The following is an 8,947-nucleotide window of genomic DNA, read 5'->3' as shown; positions in this document are numbered from 1 at the left end:
GTTTTTACCTCAATAGGTTTCTCCTCGCTTTACCTCAGGCAAATGGAATTATACTGCAATTATCTATTCCCCTTCTGTACGCTCACATCTGCTTGTGTTTTGTTGGTTAAAGCTGTTTGTGCTGTGGGAAACCACAGTTGAGTGGAGGTTTAACGGGCAGACAAGTGGGCATGTCAAGGATTTAAGAAAGATCCTGGCTGTGACTTTGTCCAGCCTTTTGTGGCCTCCTCTGATGTTTTTGCTAAATGTACAAGCCTGGGACAGGGAGGTGGGGGTGTCTGCAGAATATGTAGATATGTACGCCTGTTGAAATGCTGAAATGGCTTCACACTTTCTTATGGGTCAGTGGTCAGGACGGATTTAAGTGGTGGCTCTGCAACCCTTGATTTTTCATTTACTTAGAGTTACATATGGAATCTTCTTTCATTTTTTATTTTTTAAATCAGTGAGTCAAGAAGGTGCGTGAACTGCTGGCATGCTGTCACAGTGCCCATGTGTTTGTAGATATGCAGATTTATGTCCTCGGGCAGATGAAACCTACATAGTTGAACTGAGCCCGCTGAAGAGAGCTTTTCTAAGAAAAATAAACAATTAAAGTGACATTTAAAAACCAAGTCTGAAATGAATCCCATGGGTTGGCCCACCAGGACAAAAAAATCCTGTAAGAATTTTGGTCATAGAAATAGAAAGATATTAAGATTTTTTTTCAAAGTTTAATGGATGATTCATTTAAAGAAAAACAAAAGATAAAAATGTAAAATTTTCACGTTAACTGTGGTTTCCAATTAGATCCAAAGCAGTTTTCTTAAAAAAGGGATTTATGTACTGAAATCAAAAGTCCAACATACCCAAACTGAATTTGGAAGAACTGTTAATTGTGGATTATGCTGTAATTTCACAAACACATTGGTTTGGATTTCAAAGGAAATGAAAGTAGAAATGTTCTTTACTTAAAATGAGAAAAATCTGAGTGGGCCTTAGCATGTGCATGTGAGAAATGAAAACGTCTGGCTTAGATGATCAGATTGTCTTAAAAGAAAAAAAAAAAAGAAGAACATGACTTGTCTTCGCATTTTAATGCTCAACCTCTTTGTCCTCAAGTGGATTTTGGCAGGCGTGATGTCACTTGAGTGTCTGGCCAATCGATTCGTTACAGATGGCTCAAAATCCAGAGTCTCATCGCTTGCTACAGTTATTTTCCTGTTCATTCCAATTAGCCATAATGAAAAATGATGTGTGACTGACCCTGGGGTATTGGAAATATTTATGCACGATTAACACATGCATGTAGCTTTCGTCAAAGTTGTAGAAAAGCTTAATAAAGCAGTGTTGATGTGCAGTTATATGTGTGATGCTTCTATCAACTGCTTTGAGCATGCATGTCTCTGGAACTTGGTCGCCATTGTCATAAATACCAAGACAAACCAAAATACTACCCGATAGAAAAAACTTTTCATTTGACATTTACCCTCTCGGTTCATTGACCTGCCCAGTTTGTTTGATGTTTATAAGTTCCGGTTGATTGTTTGACTGACCAGCAGGTCATCAGTGGCCACAAGAAAACAACTGACACAGTTTGTATATAGAAGTTTTTTTCTACCTGCACTCAACAACCACAGTTACTTTAATTAAGGATGGATATTACACATAGACTGGAAAAAGTAATACATATGAATTAAACATCGGATTATGTCTCAAAGAAAGCAGTGGATTAAGTTCAATTAGAGATTAATTAACTGACTGGAAGCCTATTGAGCTTTTTGAATGGATTCATGGGGATTGAACATATTGGACGGCTGGATACACGTGTCTCTATGAATACGACGTTAATAATTAGACTGGATCTATAATCTACAAAAGGAAACGTTCAATTCAAATCCTCCAACGTGAGGAGACTGAACTGTTTCATTATACGCCCTTTTAGTGCCACCAAGTGGTCATTTGATAGTACGATGGTGAGGACGACGGTGGGAAGTTGACTTTTTGCATTTCATGGGCGTTTTCCGTATTTAGGAATTCGAATTTCGTAGTTGTCCTCACAGCGACTTTCAAACCACATGCACATGACAATTACTGACTTTTAAAATGCTCCTCCAAAAAAAAAAAAAAAAAAAAAAAAAAAATCAAAAGCGGCAAAAAAAATAAATAAATGGAGTAGTATCATGTGAGGATAAACTCTCCATAGTATTTCAAAATTGAACATGGCAAATGTGTGTGGTTGGGGGGGTGTTGAGCGACACATTAAAGGTTATTGTTGAACTATGGAACGACGTCTGCATTTCCTCTTTAACAGCGTCTGCGGCGACACCGTAGTTGCCATGACAACGGGTGGCAAACGCTGCTGGCTAGCAGCGAACTTCTCGGCTGTAAGTATCTACGTAGGGCGTGCATAAGGAGCAGTTTACACGTAAACTCGGGCGAAAACGAGGAGGCCTTGGACAGGTAAACACAGAGACCGTCTTAACCCTTCACTCGGCTCAACTTTGTCAGAAGCTCATACAACACAGAAACGCAGAAGTGACAAAAACGTGAACATTGTTTACGAAACTGTGCACTTGGAATCGGTTAGCCCGATAACTAAAAACGGATAGACTGATTCGAAGGACCCACGACGACCGTTGGTCCTGAAAAGTAGGTCAGAAGCTCATACAACACAGAAACGCAGAACTGACAAAAAACGTGAACATTGTTTACGAAACTGTGCACTTGGAATCGGTTAGCCCGATATCTAAAAACGGATAGCCTGATTCGAAGGACCCATGACGACCGTTGGTCCTGAAAAGTCGCAGTCGAGACACTTTAGTCATTTCAGTCATGCACTGGATATACATACAAACTACAGTTCATGTTTGTGAGGGGATAATATTTAAAGTCAACACAATGCAATCAATCATACATTTTCTTCACATTGTTAATCCTTCCCATGTGTAGTTTTGAAATTATTCAATTTTTTTCTTAGGTTGACACTTGAGTTTTAATATTTTAATATTTTAATAGGAAGCATGTCTGTGCGGCTTAAAAATCTCTAGTTTTCTATATAAGAAAGAATTCCATTGAAGATATGTACCAAATTCACTACGATAGTACTTTACTATGTGTTTTGAGCCTCTTTGAAATGAGAAAATCCCATCCTTATTTTGCTTGCTTCACCACAGTTGATTCACTGATACCACTACCAGGTTATTGAGGTGTAGTGAGGCTGGGTGTTGTCTACCCACTGAGCTCGCCTTGTTTTAGTCTGTGTATTGCTCTCATCTGGAGCTCTTTCTTGTCGGGCTGCTCCACTGAAATCCAGGATGGAAAATAAAACAGGTGCGGTATGGCAAGAATGAAGAACATGAACAGAAAACAAAGCATCTCTGGAAGGCTGCTGATGTTAAACGTCACCGATGACGAGGGAGAAAAGTAGAATCATGAAAATCAAAGGAGTCAATTCTGTTTGCTTTTATGTTTGACATAGCTTAACAACATTAAAGAATTGCAGTAGTTTTCGCAAGTTAAAAAAAAAACCCAGTAAAACCTAGAACCGACCTAAATGTCTGAACAAATCTAAACTTGTCCAGTGCAAAGGGGGACAAATGTGTATCCAAACTCAATTCATGGACCAAAGGCAATGAACAGGGACAAGCTCAGTCACCCAGAAACAAGAGGAACTGGCTGTTTGCACTGAACACGAGTGCATAGAGGCACACTGTACATGTGCATCATGAAGCATGATGATAATATGAAGGTTTATTTCTGACCCCCCTCGCCAGCCAACAGTTTTAGGGTTATGACAAACAGTGAATTATTTGGACATCTGTGAGTTCCCATCCATATTTCTGCTCACCCTTCTTTTATTTAGTGTTCTGCAATACTGCCAAGGCTACAGATCTCTGTGACCTCGTCGCAGGTTTGGGGTCATGAGTTCACAGCCTGACGATCCCGCTGGCACCTCCACATTGAAAGAGGTAAGAGCCGCAGAGATCCGCAGATAGCCGGAGTTGCGGCCTGTTGCCACAGTTGTCTGTTCCTTTTCTCTACCCCTGCAGGTGGCTGCGCACAGAGGCACAGGTGACCACGTCAAAACTGAGGAGCGGTGAGTCGGCGTTTGAAATGATCAGTTAGCCCCAATTACACGTCCCGCCCACTGACTCAGAGGATGTTCCGTCATTGTCCGCAGGGAGGGGCGGTGTGTGCGTTACAGGTGTGGGCTTATCAACACCATCGCTGATGTGTTGCGGCAAAGGCCAGGCTGGGTGGAGGTCAAAGAGTGAGTGGGTCTTCGGCAGACTGGTAATTATAAGGTCTTCCGCCTGTCAATCTGTCAGTTATTCTTCTCTCTCTCTCTCTCTCTCTCTCTCTCCCCCTCTCTCTCTCTCTCTCTCTCTCTCTCTCCTTGACAGCGATGGCGAGTGGGACTTCAACTGGTGTGATGGGGCCTGGCTTAGGAAGTATTTTGATCACTCCTACATGGAGGAGCACGTCAGGATAAACCACTTTCACAACAATTATGAGGTGAGCTGGGTTCAGTTGGAAAAGCCTTGGGGTAATGAACTGTGACCATGCAAACACAAGGCGACTGTCACCAGCTCGCTGGGCTGTAAATCCATGCGGTTGTGTTTTGTTTTGTTTTTTTCACCTTTCAGCTCACTCGGAAAAACCTAACAGTGAAAAACCTCAAACGACTGCGGAAAAACCTGGAAAGGGATGCAGGCCGCTCGGAGGCGGCTAAATGTGACTTTTTCCCGCGCACTTTCACTCTCCCTAGTGAATATCACATCTTTGTGGAGGAGTTCAAAAGAACCCCCGGCAGCACCTGGATCATGAAGCCTGTGAGTTAGTTTGTTTTTTTTCCCAGCAGAATTCAACTGCAGCGATTTGATGTTGTTGTAATTTGGATTTCCAGTGGGAACTAACGTGCACATTTTCATGTCGGACGTAGGCAGCAAAGTCCCAAGGCAAGGGCATTTTTTTGTTCAGAAAACTGAAAGACATCATGGACTGGAAGAAGGTACTGTGAATTCATCTGCCAGAGGTTGTCGGCACCTTTCAGATATGTATTCACAATGACGACGTCTCGTTTTAGCACGACGGCGCCTTTCCAGATGAGCAGAAGGATGCGGCTCAAGTGGAGAGCTACGTGGTCCAGCGCTACATAGAGAATCCCTATCTAATCAATGGTGATGCACAGATGCTCTTGAGCTGAATGCACAGTAATGTACAATAACTGAATGCCAAAGTGATTTCCCTTTTTTCGCTTCGCAGGCAAAAAGTTTGATCTGAGAGTCTATGTGCTGGTCCAGTCTGTATGTGTGAAAGTCCAAACGACACAGTTTTGAAAACACAGTCTAACTCTGGCACTACGAGTGAATCACACTGTCTGTGTGTTTCAGTACGCCCCACTGAAGGCCTGGCTGTATCGAGACGGCTTTGCCCGCTTCTCAAACACCCGTTTCTCCCTCAGCACCATTGATGACATATGTATGCGTTTTTTTTTTCCCCTGTTGTAATAATTGCCACATGTGTAACACTGATGGATTTTGTTTCTTAGTGATTTGGGCACTTCTGGCCAACTTCAGCTTTTGTGTAATGAAACAGTAATGCAAATTGTTTGTGGAGATGTGATGACATCATGAGAGTCACCAATTTTCTTTTTTCTCAACACCTCATCTCAGATATGCACCTCACTAATGTTGCGGTTCAGAAAACAGCCCCAGACTACGATCCGGAAAAGGTGTGTAGCTGAGGAACTTCAAAACAAAAGTGCTGTTCTTTTTTATTTCTATCATTCTTTTAAACACTGTCCTTTCTTTGCGATGTTAATCTCTTCATTTTTTGGAATTGCTCTATTATTTCCTCAAAGGGGTGCAAGTGGCAGATGCAGAAGCTCCGAACCTATCTGACGGCAAAACACGGAAGAGAGAGGGTGGAAAACCTGTTCAAAGAGATGGACAACATATTCATCTGCACTCTACAGAGTGTACAGAAGATAATTATAAACGACAAACACTGTTTTGAGCTGTATGGCTACGACATCCTGCTGGATCAGAACCTCAAGCCGTGAGTGCCTACATGTTTATGTTGATAAACAACAAATTGATTTGGGTTATTGCCATTTGAAATGTATTCCTTTTCGTTTGTTTCATTACAAACGAAAAGGAATGAAATGCAATGAACTAGTAAGTAGTGTAAGTCAGAGCAAATACACCTTTGATTAAGCAGTCAAGGTTGTCATTAACATCTCCTTAGACTCGTGTAATACTAAATCTGATCCTGGATCAGAGAGATCATGTTTCTGGGACGTTATAAAAAATGTTGTAACATGTTTGGGATGACTCTTTTTCTGCAGACAAAATGCATATTGCCGCAGGCTGCACACTGCATGTCTCGCAACACGACTGAATTGCTAAGACTTCAAAAATGCTGCGTATCCATCTTGACCAGTTCTGAAAGAAAGCGTTTTCTGCCAGGGTCAGTGTTACGTAACCAATCACAGCTTGCTGCAACTGAAGCAGGAAGTGACATACATCTCTGAAAATTCAACAGAAGGCGATGAGACAAATGAGACTAGTTGCTGCTATAGCTTTTTTTTCTCAGAGTTAGACAACATTTTCTCTTTAGGCGCAGCAAAGAACACATGGGAATGGGACACGTTGTAGCTCACCACATTGTAGAAACCAGAGGCAGACTCTCACTAACACGCTTGGTAGTAATAATAATAATTAAAAAAAAAGATAATATTAATGATGATCTGCTAAATCTTTGAATTCAATGGATTAGATGTTCAGCATCTAGGTTTTTCACTTTCCAAACATTTTCTGTGCACAACTACATGGATATGTGGAATAAATCCATGAGTTAGGAAAATGTTTCAATGTTGGCATATTGCGGTCACAATATTCTTCCAGGTGTCGATAATACCATGTCTAACAAGTTGTGATTTTATGCGTGACATGATTCCACGGCCCTGTAAACTTTAATGTGCTCCATACTGCTGCTGTAAATATATGTTGTGTGTCCCATTTCTGTTTGAGGTCACTTTAAAGCCAGATGTTGCCTTGGGCACTAATTTAATAGGCATTCTATCTTCTTTCTTTTTTTTTGCAAGTAGACATGCACTCGTCCTTGCATGCCCCACAGGAACACAGCAGCGCGTGCACAGACAAGCAGATGGGGCATTAGGTCTGTCTACGCAGATATTTAAAAACAAATCAGTAAATCAGTGGTGAGTTAATGACAGACTCATAAATCTGTCCAGGCAACCTTCAGAGCTTGACAGGTGGGCTCTTGTTGCGTTGAGTATGTGCCGTCCACAGTGCCCCTCCCATATGCCAACATTGACACATTTGCCAACTTTCTGGGGCCCGTTTCACTGTCTGAATAATTACTAGATTGGGCCCAAGGCAGGCCTCGAGGTTGGGGAAATGTCTGTCACCATCACCTTCCATCTCTGTGCAGGTGGCTGATTGAGATTAATGCCTCCCCGTCACACACGGCCAGCAGTCAGGAGGATTACGAAATGAAGTGCCGCTTGCTGGAGGACACGCTCAACGTTGTTGATATGGAGGGGAGGTAAAGGCGTGAGGGGCTGTTCACGTATTCTTTTGCTAACAGAATGTATTGTATTTTTTTCCATTTTGTGCAAAATGTGACTCGGTACAAAGGAATATCCCTGAAAAGTATTGTCGGCAGCCCTCGCAGTAATAATCAGCAGATGAGAGGTGCCACATTCACATTGCATTTTAATAACTTGCCTTCCCTCAAAAGGCTGACTGGCAAGGAGAAACGGGTGGGTGGCTATGATCTCATGTGGAACGATGGGCCTGTCTACAGGGAGGACATCAGCCTGGAAACCTTTGGAGGCTCAAATTGCACTGCCAACACACACTTAGGTAACCCAGCACTTCTTGGAATGGAGAGGTGGGGCAGTGGTGGAGAGGAGGCCAAATCATCAATCTGACTGATCGCATTCAGGTGTACTTTGTTGACTTTTCTTCTCATACTTATTTTTTATTACTCACCGCTGTGCGTATTCCTGTCCTTTCTGCTGCAGGCTGTGTGAATGACAGGGAAAGGCAGCTTCGGTGGCTTCTGAAACCATTTCCGGGCCAGAAGAGGACGTGATGCCAAGCGCACCAAGTCTTAGAATTTGTGTAAATTATAATCAGTTGCCCAGGTCTGGGTTTGAATTCAAATATGCAACATGGTCAAAGCATCATTCCCACGGAGGAACGGCTGAATGCATACAACAGTGTTTCAGCAACAGGGGCGGTTGACAAAAGAATGAGTTATCACACGTTTATTAATCACTCTGATGTGTATGGACGCTCTGGTGACAGTTTCTTATCCAGTTAATCATCCTCAATGTTTGGAATAACACATAGGAAGAAAAGAAATCTGTGTGGAGTGTGCATGGACTCCATTTGTCTGCGTGGGTTCTCTTCAGATACTATGGATTCATCCCACAGTCCAAAGGCATGCTAATCAGGCTAAATGGCAACTTTTATGTTGCCCACAGGTGTGAATGTGAGTGTGGAATGTGAATGGTTGTTTGTCTTTCTGTTTGGCCCTCTGTGTTGTACGGATTCCTCTATATAAGTAATCCAACTACTGATTACTCCTTAAAAAGTAATCTAATTACTTCTTGTTTCATAAGTCATCAATTACTTATTACTAATTACTTTAGTTATAAAATATATAAAGTAACAGCTGCGCAGTGATTTGGAATGAACTTTATTAAAGTGCAAAATTTTGCAATTGCAAATATTGCTTCCGTCCTCTTAACATGAGTGAATGTTTGCTCTCTGAACACAAACTGCACATTTCACAGCATCAGTGCCTGCTGCACAGCCCATAGTAAAATAATCTGCCATGTCGTTTTCGTTTTTTTCTAAAATTCAGACATTTTGTGGATAATAAGACATTTTTAGCTTGTATTTTGGAAAAGTAACGGACTCATTACTAA

At 41.8% G+C, this 8,947-nt stretch overlaps 1 protein-coding gene across 3 annotated transcripts; it reads left to right on the top strand.

Moving 5' to 3' along the window:
* Positions 1-2,330: 2,330 nt before the first annotated feature.
* ttll9 (tubulin tyrosine ligase-like family, member 9) lies at positions 2,331-8,606 on the top strand. Of its 3 annotated transcripts, none has more exons than XM_076042335.1 (15): positions 2,331-2,442; positions 3,845-3,950; positions 4,032-4,078; positions 4,163-4,252; positions 4,386-4,497; positions 4,629-4,814; positions 4,925-4,993; positions 5,069-5,162; positions 5,248-5,288; positions 5,376-5,463; positions 5,658-5,716; positions 5,846-6,042; positions 7,441-7,554; positions 7,750-7,874; positions 8,036-8,605. In XM_076042335.1, the coding sequence occupies exons 2-15, from the start codon at positions 3,903-3,905 to the stop codon at positions 8,104-8,106; spliced, it is 1,341 nt and encodes a 446-aa protein (XP_075898450.1). In that variant the 5' UTR covers positions 2,331-2,442; positions 3,845-3,902; the 3' UTR covers positions 8,107-8,605. The 3 variants fall into 3 exon arrangements, with proteins under 3 accessions (XP_075898450.1, XP_075898448.1, XP_075898449.1); XM_076042333.1 differs by lacking the exon at positions 2,331-2,442 and adding an exon at positions 3,541-3,801 and having other exon boundaries at positions 3,893-3,950; positions 8,036-8,606; XM_076042334.1 differs by lacking the exon at positions 2,331-2,442 and adding an exon at positions 3,542-3,730.
* Positions 8,607-8,947: the final 341 nt, after the last annotated feature.

This window comes from Nelusetta ayraudi, unplaced genomic scaffold, assembly GCF_046127955.1.
Source record: "Nelusetta ayraudi isolate G7.1 ecotype Tasmania unplaced genomic scaffold, CSIRO-AGI_Nayr_v1 ptg000070l, whole genome shotgun sequence".
In the NCBI taxonomy this organism is placed as follows: domain Eukaryota; kingdom Metazoa; phylum Chordata; class Actinopteri; order Tetraodontiformes; family Monacanthidae; genus Nelusetta; species Nelusetta ayraudi.
This window is presented reverse-complemented; position numbering and strand designations above follow the sequence as displayed.